The 21105-nt window shown below is 39.8% G+C and overlaps 1 protein-coding gene across 1 annotated transcript in view; it reads right to left on the bottom strand.

Annotated features, from left to right (window-relative positions):
- The window catches only part of CHST9 (carbohydrate sulfotransferase 9), a 201167-nt gene that overhangs the window by 94013 nt on the left and 86049 nt on the right, over nucleotides 1–21105 (bottom strand). The window contains exon 3 of the mRNA XM_007455366.1: nucleotides 5339–5384. Coding sequence (XP_007455428.1) covers nucleotides 5339–5384 — 46 coding nt within the window. The remainder of the gene's footprint in view (nucleotides 1–5338; nucleotides 5385–21105) is intronic.

Below are 21105 nucleotides of genomic sequence, written 5' to 3'. Positions count from 1 at the left end.
GGGGGGGGGGGTTGGGGGTGGGGGCGCTGGAATTCCCACGTGTAGGGAAGCCACATCTCTACATTCTGTAGTGCTCATGAATCTGAGATGTGCTTTCCTCCCTTGGAGCCAGCTGAGCCTGAGGACACTTGGTACACAGAAGCAAGAGTCCCTTCTGGAACCGTGTAGAAGGCACCTACAGAATGCAAAGCTTTAGAACACGAGCAAGTGTGTAGGCTAACTCTGAGTTGCAGCCAGGAGCAGCTCTTCCTTTAAAATCGCACACCACTGCAGCCCTTCCACAAAGGCATCCCTCTACTCCGGGACAGCGGTTGCTAGTAACATGCAAAAAGGCATCACCCATGAATGTGGTTACCTTTGGCTGGGACATAAACCCTGCCAGAAGATTCTCCTCATGGAAATCCACGGAACACTTCTCAGTTCAACATCCCTAAGAAACGATTTGGAATTACTTCCACGCATGAAATAAAAGGAAATCAGTTATTTTTTTTCAGTTTCTACACATGGATGTCAAGGAAATATAGGATCCAGAGTAAGAAGATTCAAGTTTAGACTCTGCCTTGAACATTTTCTCCAGACCCCCAAGTCTGTGCTGTTACAATCCGGACCGTGTTTTTGCTGGCAAGGATTCACTGGGTTGTCCCACACTGAACATCATTTCACTATGCAGCAAAGGATTTTTAAAGAATGAGAAAAATATAGAAACGAAGTGCTGCAGCACACATGGTCCTAATTTTGAGTTTTCCACCTAATGGACATGAGTCTTGTGTTCTTCCAACTAAGCAGAAAATAAACCAAAAGTAACTCCCAAGAGTTAACTAAAACCTGTGAGAGGTACAAAGGGTAGAGATGAAGTACAAAGGGGAAAATACACATGGAACCCAGAAATGGGAAAAATACTGATTAGAGGAGGAAATAGAAGGAAGGTGTAGAGATAGAGATGTTTGTGTGTTTTTAAAAATTTAATTTTTAATTGATGTATAGCTGACTTAACAATATTAGTTTCAGGTGCACAACAGGGTGATAGAAATACTTTTGTAGATTGTGCACCATATATAATTATTATAATATTATTGACTGTATTCCCTGTGACTTATTTATCTTATGATTGGTAGCTTGTTGTGTTTTTTCTGATTGAGAAACATTTCTCCCTTTGAGGAGATCTGTTTAATGTGTAAGGCAGATGCACATTGCACATTAGGGAGGGAAGGAGGAAGCCCAGACAGACAGAGAGAAGAATCTTATGTTTAAATGTTCTTGTCCTGCCTTAAAATATACATTTTATTTCATTACCAGATATACGATTTGCAACTGTAAAACGCCTAGAAGGAAACATAGGCAGTAAGCCATGTGACATTGGTCTTGGTGATAATTTCTTGAAACTGACACCAAAGGCAAAAGTAAAATAAACAAATGAGATTACATCAAACTAAAAAGCCTCTGAACAGCAAAGGAAACCATGAACAAAATGGAAAGGCAACCTACCAACTGGGAAAAAAATATTTGCAAATCGTTGTGTTTGTTTTTAATGAGGGGTGAGTTGCTCACCATATTGGATCGACTGGCATACAAACCAGGTAGGAATGAATGGCAGTTGTAGAGGGAGTGCTCGTCTGGCAGGCATGGCACCAGGTGATTAAAGCACATTCCAGAAAGGGCTGATGCACGTTTATGGCATGTGGGAGAATCCCCAGCCTGAGACCCAATCAGGAGACATGGTGTTTCCTACCCTGGGGGAGGCAAAGATGGGCTGCACTTCAGCATGGCTCCTGCCATGTAGGGAAGGACCACATGTGGGGGGTGAAGATGTTGTATGATCTGGAACAATCTATACATCCTCAGGTGACCACAAATGACTGAACGGAATGTACAGGAAGCGAGGTGCTTAGAAGTGAATTCTGTGTGACCCCCTGTTGGCATTCACAGAAGAGTGGGCTTTGGGAACCAAGTCTGAGGAGAGATAAGAAAGAGCTCTGGGGATTCCCAATCCCTAATGAGTCTCAGCAGTTGTATTTTCACAGAAACCTAGAGTTTTGTCTGAATTTGACGAAGTTTTCCTAAGGTGCTTATATTCATTATCTTCAAAGATCTTGGATAGTAGCTAGCACCTTGAGTTAGTATATCCTTCAGGAATAATTACTCACTGAATGAATCAACCCAGTTCCCAAAAGAGGAGTGTGTCTCCCATTAATTAAAGTAGGAGTCAATAATGGGTAAAATATAGCCTATATTTTCTTTATTACTGCCATTTCGCATATGAAGGATGCTCTCCAGCCTTTCAAATCTCCCTCTGAGGGAAGTTAAGTTGACTATCAAGATAGATCTTGGCAGCTCTCTCTTGGGGTCCCCAGCGCTAACTAAGCATTTAAGAGAACACTGGACATCATCCTAGTGGCTGGTGAGATAACCCATGTCCAGGTGTGGGAGAGGAAGCGTGGTCCCGCCTGCTGCACGCAGTGAATTCTGTACTGAGGTCTAGAAAGGGTGCTGGTGACATGAGGGACCAGCAGCAGGCACTTGGGCTCCTTTTTATTGGGTTCATATGCCAATTTTTGATCCCAGAGGAGGCAGAAACCTCTTTCACTGCCTTGTGTGCTAGGGAAGAACTAAAACTCGAGTGGAGGAAAGGCTGGGGTAGGTGCTGTGAGCCAAGGGTGGTCAGTGAGAGGGGAGGAGGGGGCAGAGGGTCTGGTGGGTCTCTAAGCAGCAGCCTCTGTCTGGAGCTCAGCTGGTAGGAGAGCAGACAACCTTGGGGACTTTGGCAACTCAACTCTCTTACTTGAGCCTTAGGATCACAGGCTCTTACAAGAGCCTTAGGATCACAGGCAGCTGACCCTGAAGAGAAAACACTGCCTTCTGCCAACCCAGTGTAGCGGCTGGAGTACAGGTCTTGGAGTACCAGCCACCAAGGTCCTGGGATCTGCACTGATCAACATTCTCAATTGTTCCCTTAATGACACAGTGCCTGCTTTGACCTTCCCCAACCCCAGGCCATCAGATCATCTCTACTGGCTGCTCTGGAGCTCTTAAGTGTGACTGTACATGCAAAGCCATGTTTTCACAAGGATTCTTAATGCTGCCTAAAAACAGTTTTACATGTCCCCTTCCAATTTTCATTCCTCATTCCAATTTTTTTCTCTCTCTCCCTGGGGATAAGCTCCTATTCACAGATGATAATCACCTCGCAGCTCTCATCTGTAGAGCACTTTCATGTGAATACATTGTACATAGCTTGTCTTTAATAATATCAACAACCCATATAAGCTATGTACTGTTATCCTCATTTTATAGACGAGAGCTCAGCGAGGTTAAGACAACACTGAAATGTACATGGGTTACATGACCTGCCCATGTTATATCACTCACAGGCACCTGAGCTGGAATTCAAACTTGTATCCTCCTAGTCTACATCCCATGCTCATCCAACAGTATAACGGAAAGAAAATTGAAGCTCTTAGATATAAACTCCCTCAAATTTCTTTATATGCACCTACAAATTTTAATGAATGAATGAATGAATGAATGAATGAATTTCCCCTTCTCTCCTCCAGCAGGGAGAAGCTGATTCTGTCCTGTGTTCCTAAAAGTCCTCTCAATTATTCACAAATAGTCTTATCTATTCCCATTTCTTCACATTTCAGGTCTCTGCACATGACTCTCAAATCTTTCTGGGAGCTCCAACTGTTGTTTCCAATCACTAGGGAAGGGCATATTTTTTACTAATATACCTTTTTATAGACCATATACTGTTTCCCCGCCTCCTCAGCTCTCCACATCTAACACGTCTGCTCTGTGTTTCTTAAGCAATCCATGTATTCCCTATCTCCATACGTTTGCTCATACTGATTTGAAACATCATCCTTTTCTCTACTTGTAGAAATTCTTTTTATTTTTTAAAGAATGAGCTCCAACGTTATACCTGCTACGAATAGTTCCCCAACTTTTTAGTCAGATTTAATGGTATACTTTCCGTGTTCCCAAAGCACTTTGCTTACGAGGATGAATAACACATCACCTATCACATGAGAAAACTGTCTTCATCTCTGTTTCAACTTATGGGCTGCCGGCACAATGTAGACAAGAAGACAGTTTTATTTATCTCTACACACCTTGAAGCAATAAGCACAGCCCTTGGCTAAGTGTTTGTTGAATGAATGAATGGTGATTTAGTTACTGCTCTGATGTTTCAACATGCCCCAAGGAGGGCATGATCTGATTTCGGGCTTATTTTTTTCTCACCTAAAATCTTCAGTATCAACCTGGGAAATTTTCTAGCCTGCTTTGTGAAAATATTGAGTTTTAAATTTAAAAAAAATTACCTGCTGTATAAAAATCACAGAAAAGGAAAGGAAATGATACATCATTTTTCTTCTAAAAATAAACACACGACTGCCATCCAGGTGATCAATGTTACAGATAAGCATCCAAAAAATTAAAATTTCTATTTGTAAATTTAAAAAATAAGATAATAAGAATTGATCCTCTTCTATTAACAAATGTTTATGTTCACATACAATACAATAGTACTTTTCATTAGATCGGAATAATGAGTTTGGGGAGATGGGAGGAACAGGGGGATGCTAGCCTGAATTATGGAAGTCAGAATTATTGAAAGCAATACAGTTTTATTACTTTCAATACTATGACCTGCCAATAAAGTCTGGCTAATGACATGGATCCTTATTTTATAGCCAAATCTTTTTGCCTAAAGACCACCATATATGCTAAAGCCATGAAAACAATTATTCTTTTAAAGTAAGTTACAGGTGTTCCCTCTATTTCTCTTAACAAATCCATTCCTTGCAGAGAATTCAAAGGTAAATTTCATCTTGGTCTTGGTCAAATTGTCAAAAATTGCGTAACAGTAATATCTGTAATATCTGAAAACAGTAATATCTGAACTAATAAGGTTCAGATAATAACTAATAAGAATTACTGAATTCTTAGAGGAAGACATTTCTGGAAAATAATGAATAGAGCCCAATGTCCCAGGGAAGTGTTAAATACTTTTAAAATAAAAATAGGTAAAATGTGAAGTTTTTCAAATAAGATGAACGTTAATTATTCATTAAGCTAGATATAAGTGAAATCCATCTTCAAAGTCTTTGTCTTCCTTTGTAAATTTCTTGAGGGCAAGGGTCATGGTTTGCTGGCTTCTCTCCCCCACCCTCCAAGCCTTTATACACCCCAACAATGTCACCTAGTCTGTGCTTTCTGATGATGGTTATCTTCATAAGAACAGGTGTATAAAAGCAACATTACGGGGTTTTCAGATATTGTGGGTTTTTGCTCTGCTTATCTAAAACTACCTGAGACCCAAACAACACAGAGAGTTTACTCTCTGATTCTGGCTATAGGCTGCAAGTAATTTACAGGCCCCCATCCTGGAAAAGAAGAGAGAGGAAATTCATATATTACCATCACATGCAAAGACATTTAAGAAACAATCTACATTGATATACCTCAAAGTCTCTGATATTTATTGCTAGCCAAGAAAATCATGTGAAGGGAGAGGATGGTGAAACAGAATATGTCATCCCTGTGTTTCTGGGCTACTCAAGTGGTGACAGGCTTCATGTCACTTATTAGGAAACCTGGCATTACCTTCAAATTTGGCCACAGAAAAGACAGCTTTGTGCCTATACCGTCTACATCAGAGAAACAGATCTGGGGACTACTGGGGTAGGCGGAGCTGGAAAACATCCATCACAAGGAAGAAAATTTCCTTGGATTCTTTGCATTCTACTCCATAACCTTTCAAGGTGTTGATACACAATTATAGTTTCTGCTTAAAATTTTTGAGTACTTAGGATAGATCTCTTTAGGTAAAATTGATACTTGGGATAGATACGTCAGGTACATCTCCTGGTGTGGAACATCCAGTGACCCACTGTTGGATAACTTGGTTTGTGAAGCTTGGAAGAGTAAATGAACTGAAATCTAGGATAAAAGGACAAAAGCTCTTTGAGGGAAGCGATCCCATGGATATTTAAATCATCCAGAACTACTGGGGGTTTACTTTATAGTGAAAAGCTCTAATTTTGGGGGTTTCCCTTGAGCCAACGATTTTCCATCCTGATAATCAAGAAAGACGACCTCTTTCTGCCAGATGAAATTACTAAATGTAACAGAATATTTCTTCTGGTTTAGTCATCTCTGGGGAGAGGTGAGTCTCAGCTCATTCTGAGAACAATTCTAGGGAACCACAAGACGGCTATTCAGACTTTTGCTTTCTAGATTACACTGGTCCAATTCTTCTTTCAAAAAAAACATATTATAACTATATAATATATAATACATATTATATACAGTATACTATACAATATATTTTATATATTGTATAATTTTAATATATATTATATACTACATGTGAAACTATATATTAATATATATCTTATACATATGTATATGTAATGTTTTCCTCTTTGCGTATTGTCTTGTTTTTCAAAATATCCCTTTCAAAGTATGTGGATAAAAATTTGAACAATTACTTAAGAATGATGAGGCTTAAACAATGGTAGGATTAATTCTCTGTCCTGCTATTCTGCTACATTTAAAAAACCCACTATCAGTGTGATTCATATATAATATTGTTTTCCTAACCTTAATTGAAACAAAGATCCTATTGGCACTTGCCTTCTTAATGAATCTATCACCAAGTTTCATTTGTGCTAGAATATACCAGTTTATACTTATGTCAATTAAATGCTATTCTAGTAATAACGTATAAGGCAAAAGAATCTGAAAAAGAATATATATATATATAAACTGAATCACTTTGCTGTACACCTGAAACTAACACAATATTGTAAATCAGCTATATTTCGGTTAAAAAAACTATAAAAAATAAATAAAACTAAAAGAAGGGTTTTTTTTTTTTAAATGCTATTCTATCTTTAGAATGATTTAAAAAATATATCCAAGGGCATTTTGCATCGTATTGTCATGAGTTTCCTGGGATAAGGTATCAACAGCTCCACTTGATTTAGTAATTTCTGCATTTTGGATGAGGCACTTGTAAGTCATTTGTACAGCTCATCAATAAGTTATAGGTCCTACAGTACAACTGACCCTCATGGGTTAGAACTTGATATTTAATCCACTGCTTCAACTCATTTTGATGTAATTGCAACTTTATATTTACTGGTCACCCATGTAACAATAGCATGATTAAGGTCACACTTTTGTGGCTTGGTGATAACAATATTGTTTAGGCTAGGACCCAAAATCTTTCTCTATACAAAACTGATTTTATCTGGCACATCTCATTGTTTATGTAATCTGTCCCGTAACCATGGAAGGAAATTAAATCGATGTAGAAAAAAATGGCTATTCAAAGAGTCAAATGCAGCTGCTTCCTTATCTCTTATGATAGTCTGCTAAATTGCTTACAGATTGCATGAGAAATTGTTCTCATCAGGTATTGCCTCTAAGCTCTCAGGTTTATAATGATCAAGTCATTTCCTTTAAAAACGTGGATATGACAGGCTTCTTCCCCATCTCCACGAAGGCTCAACTATAAAGGCTGTGCAAGGACCTCTGCCAATTTCTTCTTTTTTTAATATATTGTAGTAAAAAACACATTAGATGTATCTTCAACAAATTTTAAAATGTACAGGACAGTATGTGAACTGTAAGCACAATGTCGTACAGCAGATGTCTAGAATTTTTCATCCTGCATAACTGAAACTCTACCTATGGAACAGCAATTCTCCATGCCGCTCTCCCCATCCCCAGGAAACTACCATCTGTCAATTTCTCAAGGGTCTCAGGAAACCTGACACTGGGGCATAATAATAAGATTATACTCCCAGGCTGGATACACTTTGATGGTCTAGTTTGGCTTTCCACTTGTCACAGACTGAAGTATGTAGTTAGGTGAATGCGTGTCCTACACTATATGGTAAACTTGTTGAAAACAAGTTAGTTAGATGATTCAGTCTTACTTCTCTTTATAATTTCCCCAAATCTAGTTTAGGGTTGTATATAAATACGTAATGAATTAAACTGTAATATTTCTTCTCAAAGGTTAATATTAATTAATGTTAATTTTAAGGATCTGATAAAAAGACAGGAAAGTAAATGCCATTTATTCTTGAATTTATGAACTGTCTCCTAAAAAAAAAGCCTCCTCTCTCACCTCCTAATAATAGTAATAGCATGCATAGCCCTTTAGAGGGTTTGACTATATCTTTTAAATCATTGCTATCCTATATATTTTTTTAATGTAATGACTCACTAGAATGTTGTGCCCAGTCCGTATAATCTATATAGGCTGACTTTCTTGCTACGTGATCATGTATTAAATAACGATAAATGTTTTCCCATAGTCAGCTGTGGAAATGGTTTTAAATGTCAGCATACGGGCTTGCTTCACACAGCGGAAATTAACTGGGTTTGGCCAGAGCCACTAAAGTTAATAAGAATTCCCATCCAGTGAACCTGTTCTTATATTGCACTTACAAGACTGATTACAGTGTTAAAGGCTTAATTGAATGGCATAGACAATCTAATGAAACAAGATTTCTCCCCATCATCATATTACTTTATTCTGAGTCATTTTTGTTTTTGGTGGGAAAGCACGTTTCGCCTGTTGAAACTTGGTGTAAGCACCATACTAAGTAATAGGTCTAGAACTTTGATGGGAAATCAATTTTTTTAAACATCTTTATTGTAGTATAATTGCTTTACAATGCTGTGTTAGTTGCTGCTGTATAACAAAGTGAATCAGCTCTATGTATACATATACCCCAATATCCCCTCCCTCTTGCATCTCCCTCCCACCCTCCCTATCCCATCCCTCTAGGTGGACACAAAGCACCCAGCTTATCTCCCTGTGCTATGCGGCTCCTTCCGACTATCTATTTTACATTTGGTAGTGTATATATGTCCATGCCACTCTCTCACTTTGTCCCAGCTTACACTCCCCCCTCCCCGTGTCCTCAACTCTGTTCTCAGTGTCTGCATCTTTATCCCTGTCCTGCCCTTAGGTTCTTCAGAACGATTTTTTTTTTATTCCATATATATGTGTTAGCATATGGTATTTGTTTTTCTCTTTCTGATTTACTTCACTCTCTATGACAGACTCTAGGTCCATCCACCTCACTACAAATAACTCAATTTCGTTTCTTTTTATGGCTGAGTAATATTCCATTGTATATATGTGCCACATCTTCTTTATCCATTCATCTGTCGATGGACACTTAGGTTGCTTCCATGTCCTGGCTATTGTAAATACAGCTGCAATGAACATTGTGGTACATGACTCTTTTTGAATTATGGTTTTCTCAGGGTATATGCCCAGTAGTGGGATTGCTGGGTCGTATGGTAGTTCTATTTTTAGTTTTTTAAGGAACCTCCAAACTGTTCTGCATAGTGGCTGTATCAATTTACATTCCCACCAAGGGTGCAAGAGGGTTCCCTTTTCTCCACACCCTCTCCAGCATTTATTGTTTGTAGATTTTTTGATGATGGCCATTCTGACTGGTGTGAGATGATATCTCATTGTAGTTTTGATTTGCATTTCTCTAATAATTAGTGATGTTGAGCATCCTTTCATGTGTTTGTTGGCAATCTGTATATCTTCTTTGGAGAAATGTCTCTTTAGGTCTTCTGCCCATTTTTGGATTGGGTTGTTTGTGTTTTTGATATTGAGCTGCATGAGCAGCTTGTATATTTTGGAGATTAATCCTTTGTCCGTTGATTCATTTGCAAATATTTTCTCCCATTCTGAGGATTGTCTTTTGGTCTTGTTTATGGTTTCCTTTGCTGTGCAAAAGCTTTGAAGTTTCATTAGGTCCCATTTGTTTATTTTTGTTTTTATTTCCATTTGTCTAGGAGGTGGGTCAAAAAGGATCTTGCTGTGATTTATGTCATAGTGTGTTCTGCCTATGTTTTCCTCTAAGTGTTTGATGGTGTCTGGCCTTACATTTAAGTCTTTAACCCATTTTGAGTTTATTTTTGTGTATGGTGTTAGGGAGTGTTCTAATTTCATTCTTTTACATGTAGCTGTCGAATATTCCCAGCACCACTTATTGAAGAGGCAGTCTTTTCTCCACTGTATATTCTTGCCTCCTTTATCAAAGATAAGGTGCCAATATGTGCATGGGATTTTCTCTGGGCTTTCTATCCTGTTCCATTGATCTATATTTCTGTTTTTGTGCCAGTACCATACTGTCTTTATTACTGTAGCTTTGTAGTATAGTCTGAAGTCCGGGAGCCTGATCCCTCCAGCTCTGTTTATCTTTCTCAACATTGCTTTAGCTATTTGGGGTCTTTTGTGTTTCCATACAAATTGTGGAATTCTTTGTCCTAGTTCTAGAAAAATGCATTGGTAGTTTGATAGGGATTACACTGAATCTGTAGATTGCTTTGGGTAGTATAGTCATTTTCACAATGTTGAAATGGTACATCTCTGCATCTGTTTGTATCATCTTTAATTTCTTTCATCAGTGTCTTATAGTTTTCTGCATACAGGTCTTTTGTCTCCTTAGGTAGGCTTATTCCTAGATATTTTATTCATTTTGTTGCAGTGGTAAATAGGAGTGCTTTCTTAATTTCTCTTTCAGGTTTTTCATCATTAGTGCATAGGAATGCAAGAGATTTCTGTGCATTAATTTTGTATCCTGCTACTCTACCAAATTCATTGATTAGCTCTAGTAGTTTTCTGGTAGCATCTTTAGGATTCTCTATGTATAGTATCACGTCATCTGCAAATAGTGACAGCTTTACTTCTTCTTTTCCGATTTGGATTCCTTTTACTTATTTCCCGTCTCTGATTGCTGTGGCTAAAACTTCCAAAACTATGCTGGATAATAGTGGTGAGAGTGGGCAACCTTGTCTTGTTCCTGATCTTAGTGGAAATGGCTTCAGTTTTTCACCATCGAGAACAATGTTGGCTGTGGGTTTGTCATTTATAGCCTTTTTTTATATTGAGGTAAGTTCCCTGTATGCCTATTTTGTGGAGGGTTTTTATCATAAATGGGTATTGTATTTTGTCAAAAGCTTTTTCTGCATCTATTGAGATGATCATGTTTTTTTCCTTCAATTTGTTAATATGGTATATCACATTGAATGATTTGCATATATTGAAGAATCCTTGCATTCCTGGAATAAACCCCACTTGATCATGGTGTATGATCCTTTTAATGTGCTGTTGGATTCTGTTTGCTAGTATTTTGTTGAGGATTTTTGCATCTATGTTCATCAGTGATATTGGCCTGTAGTTTTCTTTCTTTGTGAAATCCTTGTCTGGTTTTGGTATCAGGGTGATGGTGGCCTCGTAGAATGAGTTTGGGAGTGTTCCTCCCTCTGCTATATTTTGGAAGAGTTTGAGAAGGATAGGTGTTAGCTCTTCTCTAAATGTTTGATAGAATTCGCCTGTGAAGCCATCTGGTCCTGGGCTTTTGTTTGTTGGAAGATTTTTAATCACAGTTTCAATTTCAGTGTTTGTGATTGGTCTGTTCATATTTTCTATTTCTTCCTGATTCAGTCTTGGCAGTTTGTGCATTTCTAAGAATTTGTCCATTTCTTCCAGATTGTCCATTTTATTGGCATAGAGTTGCTTGTAGTAATCCCTCATGATCTTTTGTATTTCTGCAGTGTCAGGTGTTACTTCTCCTTTTTCATTTCTGATTCTATTGATTTGAGTCTTCTCCCTTTTTTTCTTGATGAGTCTGGCTAATGGTTTATCAATTTTGTTAATCTTCTCAAAGAACCAGCTTTTAGTTTTATTGATCTTGGCCTCTCCCATTGCGGAGCACAGGCTCCGGACGTGCAGGCCCAGCGGCCATGGCTCACGGGCCCAGCCGCTCCGCGGCACGTAGGATCCTCCCGGACCGGGGCACGAACCCGCGTCCCCTGCATCGGCAGGCGGACTCTCAACCACTGCGCCACCAGGGAAGCCCAAGTTTTATTGATCTTTGCTATCATTTCCTTCATTTCTTTTTCATTTATTTCTGATCTGATCTTTAAAATTTCTTTCCTTCTGCTAACTTTGGAAGTTACTTGTTCTTCTTTCTCTAATTGCTTTAGGTGTAAGGTTACGTTGTTTATTTGAGATTTTTCTTGTTTCTTGAGCTAGGATTGTATTGCTATAAACTTCCCTCTTAGAACTGCTTTTGCTGCATCCCATAGCTTTTGGCCTGTCATGTTTTCATTGTCATTTGTTTCTTGGTATTTTTTGATTTCCTCTTTGATTTCTTCAGTGATGTCTTGGTTATTTAGTAGTGTATCGTTTAGCTTCCATGTGCTTGTATTTTTTACAGATTTTTCCCTGTAATTGATATCTAGTCTCATAGTATTGTGGTCAGAAATGATACTTGATATGATTTCAATTTTCTTAAATTTACCAAGGCTTGATTTGTGATCCAAGATATTATCTATCCTCGAGAATGTTCCATGAGCACCTGAGAAGAAAGTGTATTCTGTTGTTTTTGGATGGAATATCCTATAAATATCAATTAAGTCCATCTTGTTTAATGTATCATTTAAAGCTTGTGTTTCCTTACATATTTTCATTTTGCATGATCTGTCCATTGGTGAAGGTGGGGTGTGAAAGTCCCCTACTATGATAGTGTTACTTTCAATTTCCCCTTTTATGCCTGTTTGTATTTGCCTTATGTGTTGAGGTGTACCTATGTTGGGTGCATAAATATTTACAACTGTTATATCTTCTTCTTGGATTGACCCCTTGATCATTAGGTAGTGTCCTTCTTTGTCTCTTGTAATAGTCTTTATTTTAAAGTCTATTTTGCCTGATATGAGAATTGCTACTCCAGCTTTCTTTTGGTTTCCATTTGCATGGAATATCTTTTTCCATCCCCTCACCTTCAATCTGTATGTGTCCCTAGGTCTGAAGTGAGTCTCTTGTAGACAGCATATATATGGGTCTTGCTTTTGTATCCATTCAGCCAGTCTATGTCTTTTGGTTGGAGCATTTACTCCATTTACCTTTAAGGTAATTATTGATACGTATGTTCCTATTATCTTTTTTTAAATTGTTTTCAGTTTGTTATTTCAGGTCTTTTCCTTCTCCTGTGTTTCCTGCCTAGAGAAGTTCCTTTAGCATTTGTTGTCAAGCTGGTTTGGTGGTGCTGAATTCTCTTAGCTTTTGCTTGTCTGTAAAGGTTTTAATTTCTCCATCAAATCTGAATGAGGTCCTTGCTGGGTAGAGTAATCTTGGTTGTAGGTTTTTCCCTTTCATCACTTTAAATATGCCCTGCCACTCCCTTCTGGCTTGCAGAGTTTCTGCTGAAAGATCAGCTGTTAATCTTATAGGGATTCCCGTGTATTTTTTTGTTTGTTTTTCCCTTACTGCTTTTAATATTTTTTCTTTGTATTTAATTTTTGATAGTTTGATTAATATGTGTCTTGGCATGTTTCTCCTTGGATTTATCCTGTATGGGACTCTCTGGGCTTCCTGGACTTGGTTGACTCTTTCCTTTCCCATATTAGGGAAGTTTTAAACTATAATCTCTTCAAATATTTTCTCAGTCCCTTTCTTTTTCTCTTCTTCTGGGACCCCTATAATTCGAATGTTGGTGCGTTTAATGTTGTCCCAGAGCTCTCTGAGACTGCCCTCAATTCTTTTCATTCTTTTTTCTTTATCCTGGTCTGTGGTAGTTATTGTCACTCTTTTATCTTCCAGGTCACTTATCTGTTCTTCTGCCTCAGTTATTCTGCTATTTATCCCTTCTAGAGAGTTTTTAGTTTCATTTATTGTGTGTTCGTCAGTATTTGTTTGCTCTTTAGTTCTTCTAGTTTCTTGTTAAACGTTTCTTGTATTTTCTCCATTCTATTTCCAAGATTTTGGATATCTTTACTATCACTATTCTGAATTCTTTTTCAGGTAGACTGCCTATTTCCTCTTCATTTGTTAGGTCTGGTGGGTTTTTACCTTGCTCTGTCATCTGCTGTGTGTTTCTCTGTCCTCTTTTTTTTTTTTTTTGTGGTACACGGGCCTCTCACTGTTGTGGCCTCTCCCATTGCGGAGCACAGGCTCTGGACGCACAGGCTCAGCGGCCATGGCTCATGGGCCTAGCCGCTCCGCGGCATGTGGGATCTTCCTGGAACAGGGTGCGAACCCTTGTCCCCTGCATCGGCAGGCAGACTCTCAACCACTGCACCACCAGGGAAGCCCTCTGTCTTCTCATTTTACTTAACTTACTGTGTTTGGGGTCTCCTTTTTGCAGCCTGCCAGTTTGTACTTCCCGTTATTTTTGGTGTCTTTCCCCAGTGGGTAAGGTTGGTTCAGTGGGTTGTGTAGGCTTCCTTGTGGAGGGGACAAGTGCCTGTGTTCTGGTGGATGAGGCTGGATCTTGTCTTTCTGGTAGACAGGACCACATCTGGTGGTGTGTTTTGGGGTGTCTGCGAACTATGATTTTAGGCAGCCTCTCTGCTAACGGGAGCAGTTGTGTTCCTGTCTTGCTAGTTGTTTGGCATAGGGTGTCCAGCACTGTAGCTTTCTGGTCATCGAGTGGAGCAGGGTCTTAGCGTTCAGATGGAGATCTCTGGGAGATTTTCGCCATTTGATATTACGTGGAGCTGGGAGGTCTCTGGTGGACCAATGTACTGAACTCGGCTCTCCCCGCTCAGAGGCTCAGGCCTCACACCCAGCTGGAGCAGCAAGACCCTGTCTGCCACACGGTGGCAAGTCAAGACTTTCCATTGTGATTTCAATGGAAAATCAGAACTTCCAGCTTCTGTGATGCAGCAGGATTCCAAGAAAGCAAATGGAAAGTACACAGGGAGGAAGATGAACTGCAGCAAAGCCTTTGTCATATGATAGTGACCTCGCGGGCTCGCTGAGCATGAGGGCATGTGTGTGGCTTGCCCTCAGCAGGCAGTCAAGTGTTCTCTATGGGAAAGTGGAGAGGAGCTCCCGGAGCCGCTCTGCCTCCGCTTCACTGTATACTGCTCCACATACAGTACATGCCTCTGGAAATCAATTTTTTTAAAAAGGCATTTCACTGATCCTTCTTCCGAGGGTTCGAGAGCTCTATGCAGCATGAGTAGCACAGCCAAGCAGAGCTCACACTCAAGTGACGAAACACAAATATGCCCATGATGTACTTTTCTGAAAGTAATTCTTCTGGCAGCATGATAAATTTATTCAGTTGGTTATCATCATCCCTGCCTAACAGGGAATAAAAGACAGGAAAAGGTTGGGCAGTTTCCTAAGGCCATGCGGCAATTTGTTGTTAAAATTGAAACAGGGTTACACTTCATGAATGAATTTTTTTTTCCTCCAGCTATACCTGTCATAAATGCGATTATCAATACCCTCTTAGTTTAACATAAAGATATTTTGATACAAAAAAGTTTTTCACAGTGAAGTTTAGGTCCTTTGTTGTATAACATTTGGTTGTTGGGTTTAAGTTTATCCCGATATTTTATTTTGTAATATTGGTTTGGTCTCACCTTACCTTCTCTCCTGTTTCCTTTTAACATCACCTGGATATACAGTTATTAAATCAATAGTAACCACAATAACACCTAACATGAACTGAATCCTTATTAAATATCAGACATGATGCTGAGCACTTTATGTGAACCTCAGCTAATCTAATATCAGAAGAATCCCGTGAGAATATGACCTGGATTTCTGCTTATGGAATATAACTACATGTTTCACTTTTTTACATAAACCACACCCATCATCATCATCATCTATATTTCCGAGTTTCTATTCCATTAAAGTGGATTGAGAACTTAAAGACACAAAGCAGAATCCTTTTAGATTTGAGTTTTTTCCTAATATTTTATCATTTTATTTTCATACCTGATTCTGTAGCTTTTTACTTTTAGTAACTCAACTTTGAGTCTTTCCAAAACATTTTTATAGAAATTCTTTTATGCATTCATATGTCATTGGTTTTATATAATTTATAATTGAACAATTATATTAACAAGTACAATGGGAACAAACACAACTAATTTTTGGTCCACATTCATCCCCACAGGTGGGGTCAGAAGTTATAGGAGGGCTCAAGAGACAGCAGGTGAGGCCCTGGGGGTGAGCTGGCTGGGAGCATCAGTCAGCAGGTTATATCTAGGGAAGGGAGAGAGTTGCTTAGTCAGGGAAATCATTTAAGAGAAGGCTAGTTAAAAGAACTTTTGTTGTATTTGATACTTTAACTGCATAGGCATTACTTTGATAAAATTACTGTAAAAGATAATTTTTTAAAAAATTGAAGCAGAAGAAGATGGAGAGCGAGTTGAGGTAGCTTGCCCAGGATTACAAAACTAGAGATTGAACTGGATTTGGCTCCAGAATTCATCATCCAAGTCTAGCATTTCAGTGCTCTTTCCCTCCATCCCATGAGCCTTAGCACAGAGAGAACTCTGGAGGGTTGCGTGGGCTGCTGCCACCCAGGAAGGGGGCTTGAGACAGCTCAGCAGTGGTCAGCAAGAGAACACAGTAACAGAAGAGAGAAGAAGCCAGAAAGTAATGAAATAGTCTTGGAAGTTTGCAAAAGAAGAACCTTGTTATTGTGTTAACCTTAAGTTAACCCAAGTGTTTCTTGACCTTGGGCCTCACTGGTTCAAAACAAAAGGGTTTTCAGCAAATAAATTTGGCCAACGGATACTGCCAACTATTTTCAGAACCAGTTTTTGCAACTCTGAAATTGAAGAAACCCTGAAAGGGCATCCCTCCCCTCCAGCAAACAAAAAACAACACAGAAGAACCTCTGACCCAAGGGTCCCATGGGAAGCCAGGTGTGGGAGCAAGCTTAGTGGAAATCTGTGATGACAAATAGCATTTAAAATGAAGTCATTTGAATCTCACCCCCACTTCCTTCTAATCCTTGGGTTTTATAGCTTCTATTTCCATCAAATCTTTCTTTGAGTAAGATTTGAAGCACCAGTTTTGAAGAACCACCTAGCCTCTGTTAAAAAAGAAACAACAGGTCCAAAATGGAGTCACTTGTGCTAAGCCCATGTCACCAAACAGAAACTTAATACCTAACCTAACTGCAGTTTGAATCTCCCCCAGGAATGTAGTCTTAACTGGTCAGTTTGGAATTTTTTGGTCAGCACCGATGAGGTAATCTGCCACAGACACCCTTTTTATCCACCAAAGGAAGATGCTGTAATCCGATCTTTCCTTATCCCTTCCTCTTTCTGCCTAGAAAAGCCTTCCATCTTGTACAGCCTCCTCAGAGCTCCTCTCAACTTGCTAGATGTGATGCTGACCGATTCATGAAGCATTTATTAAGGCCAATTAGATCTTCAAATCTACTTGGATGAATTTTGTTTTTTAACACCTCCTAGAGACAATGATTTTACGGTAGCTGTTTTAAAATGCCTCGGAATGGATTATGCTTTTCCATTAAGTATTAATGATTTCAGTTTATGTTAAATGCTTCCTATGTCTCTGTCCTTGGCATTTTCCAAATTGTTTCCTTCAAGAAGAAACTTAGAAAGGCATTAAGATTTCTATGACTTCATAATAAATTCATAAAGAGGTTAAGATCTCAAATGGCTATCCCTTCAATAAAATGATGTTAAGTTGTACAAACGGTATGGACATGGGACATCACTTTTATGCATTTTTAAAAGCAGCTATTTCGATTTCTAACTGATGTGGTTTAAAAAATAATTATTGCGATCATTGAGCTATAAACGCGGTTGAGATTTAGAGCCTCCTTCATGTAAAAAACACAGTTCAATATCTTTGGGGAAGCAATATTATAAGCAGTGGAATAATTACTTAATTAACATGCATGCAAAGGTAAGGAGTATATGGGTAAATTGCTTATTTCATTTTCTAAAGATTGCAAAATTAGTTAATTAACTAAAGGAAGTACACATGAAAAAGAGAAACAGGGCGAGATCCAACATCAGTGTGTATATTGAACATGCCCTTTCATGGAATCCTGCTTAGCTGACGCAGCTTCTGTGCTCTGCCCTTGGCCAAGTGCACGCTGCCCACTCAGGGGGACCCAGCATTCTACAGTATGCTTTATGTAAAACAGAGTACAGATTGAACCATATGCAGCTGGGCACTGAGAGACAGGACGAGCCAGGTGGGAGCCTGTAAAGTGAGAATAGCACTGAAAAGGGACAGGTCCGATTCTGCAGCTATCTCAGGGGAAACCAATGAACTCAGCTTCCTTGAGCCCTAATTCCCTCATCTACAAAATGTCTTAATGTCCATTTTGGCTTTGAGATTCTAGGAAACGGGGCAGTCACCAAGTTTTCCCTATTTATGTTGTATTTCATCACCCCCACTGCCATATGTGCTGTCATATATGTCACCTCCTCTGATCCTCACTGCTATTACTTGCTGGCATGTTATCCTGCCTCACTCTCGCCCTACCATCTCCCTAGAAAGTTCACCCTCTCTCCTGTCTCTCACTTTCACCTATACTTGATTCAGTCCCAAGTATATACAGACATTTAGCTCTGACCTCTCCTGAACTTCAGTTCTGCTTCTCCAAATTCTAGCTTCCACATGGGTGTCCTATTGTTGGATCAAATGCGACTAGACTTGAAAGAAACTCGTAATCCTTTTCCACAAACCACCCATCCCTCTGAACTTGCACATGTGTGTCTATTACACAGACGTCTCCGCCAGTCAGGCTTGCGACTTTGACATTCCCCTTAGCTCCTCCTCACACCTGTTTCCAGTCACCTTCTGATCTTTTCTTTCTATGTCTCATACTCATTCTTCTTTTTAGTATTAACCTCCCATCAGTCCCTCCAAGGTCCTGAGCACATCCAAGTCTAGACTACTGCAATGGTCTCCAAACTGATGTCCTGGTTTCAATCTCCATCCTAATGTTAATATACCAAATTAATCATTAAAAAAACCACTTTGCCTGTGCTAATCTCCTCTTCGAGATCTCTATTTGCTTCTCACTGTTACCAGATCCTGTCTAACTCTGCATTCAGTGCTTTTTAAAATATGATCACTGCTTACCTGAGCAGCTCAGAACTTGCCTATACAAGGCCAAGTCTATTTCTATTCCCAAGCCTGAAATAGCCAACTCTCTTCCTTCTGTTTGACAAAGTCCATTCCTTCTTCAAGATCTAACCTTGATGGCCTCATCTCTCTATGTTCTGGGTGGTCGTCTTCTGAACTTTAGTAGTTATCACTCATTTGAGAGGCAGGCAAAGCCCAGGAATAAACAGAATGCCAGGCTAGGCACTTGTGTATAAAAACTCACTTGTTCCTTGACCTTATCTGGTAAGTACAATGCCTATTCCTACTTTACAGGTCAGAGCATGGCTCAGAGAGGTTACTTAGCTTGTCTAGGTCACAAAGTTGCCAAGCGCTGGATCCAAACCCGGGCAGTCCAGCCATAGAGTGCAGGCTCCTAGCCCTCACACCACCATCTACAGAAGCATCTTTTGTTATAGAAATCATTCTGTCAGGACTTCCCTGGTGGTCCAGTGGTTAAGAATCCGCCTTCCCATGCAGGGGACGCGGGTTCGATCCCTGGTGGGGGAACCAAGATCCCACATGCCTTGGGGCAACTAAGCCCATACGCCACAACTACTGAGCCCCACGCCACAACTAGAGAGAGCCTGCGCGCCACAAGGAAGAGCCCATGCACCGCAATGAGAGATCCTGCATGCTGCAAGGAAGATCCTGTGTGCCGTAACTAAGATGCGATGCAGCCAAATAAATAAATATTTTAAAAAAGAAATCATTGTGCCAAGTGTCTGTCCCGCATGCAAGCTCGTTAAGGGAAAGCACTTTGTCTCTGTTCTCTCTGAACCTCTGACGAGCGAACAGAGATGCTAAGAGATGCAGGAAGCTCACTAAAACACATGGAGACACACACCTTCCTTCTTGAGCTTTCCTACATTATCTTAAAAGCACGGCTACATATTGTGCAGATCAGAAAAGGGGTAATATTCATAATAAAAATACCTTGTACATTTCCACATTTCAGAATGTGGGCCAGACAATGAAGAAAGGTCTTCTAATGTCATATCCTTCCTCCCTCATTTTCTTTTTTCTTTTCTTCCTTCCTCTGTCACTCTCTCAACAAATATTTGTTTTATGCACACTACATGCCAGAAAAACAAACCTCTGTGTGTGTTATTAACATTTCCATCCCAGATGCTGAAAGATGGAGGTGAGTAACATAAAGTAATATCAAAAGCAATAAAATGACTGCTAAAATTTATTGTGAACATACCATGAGCTAGACATCAGAGCCTTGAGAGGTATTTTCCCCCTTAATCCTCATAACAACTCTATAAGATAATACTATTAGTATCTCGATTTTGCATATAAGGGGAATAAGTCAAGAGAGGTTAAGGTCATATGATTCCCAAGGGACAGAGGTGGGATTCCAGCCGTGGTCATTTGAGACTAGAGCTTATACTCTTTTTTAAAAAAAAATTAATTTATTTATTTTTGTCTGTGTTAGGTCTTTGTTGCTGCGCACAGGCTTTCTCTAGCTGCGGTGAGCGGGGGCTACTCTTCGTTGCGGTGCGCGGGCTGCTCATTGCAGTGGCTTCTCTTGTTACGGAGCATGGGCTCTAGGTGCATGGGCTTCACAGTAGTTGTGGCTTGCTGGCTCAATAGCTGTGGCTCGTGGGCTCCAGAGTGCAGGCTCAGTAGTTGTGGCGCACGGGCTTAGTTGCTCTGCGGCATGTGGGATCTTCCCCGACCAGGGCTCGAACCCATGTCCCCTGCATTGGCAGGCGGACTCTTAACCACTGAGCCACCAGGGAAGCCGTAGAGCTTATACTCTTAACCTTAACCCCGGACTTCTTCGAGGAGTAGATTTAGCCACATGGCATGCAGAGGGCATATGCAAAATTGGTTTCATTTCCTTTGAAAAGAGTCCCACGAATAGTATCAGAGTCCAACAGGGATGCCCCCAATGTCAGCACAGACTTCACCCAAAAGCAGGTGTGTGACTTTGAACAAGTTACTCTCTCAGGGCTTTATTTAATCCATTTGTAAAATAAAAACTTAGCACCAGATCATCTCCAGACTTCCTCCCAGACATAGATCTTCCATTATTCTAAAGAGGCAGCTGTGGGGCAGAGAGAGTTCTCTGGTTTTGGAGTCAGAAGAAGTAGGTTTGTTTTATTAACTGGCACCCTCATCGCAGCCCCTGTCACAGGACCCTGCATCCA

The sequence above is a fragment of the Lipotes vexillifer genome, unplaced genomic scaffold (genome assembly GCF_000442215.2).
Source record: "Lipotes vexillifer unplaced genomic scaffold, Lipotes_vexillifer_v1.1 scaffold1018, whole genome shotgun sequence".
Lineage (NCBI taxonomy): Eukaryota > Metazoa > Chordata > Mammalia > Artiodactyla > Lipotidae > Lipotes > Lipotes vexillifer.
Note: the sequence above shows the minus strand (reverse complement) of the source record. Positions and strands in the feature narration are given on the sequence as shown.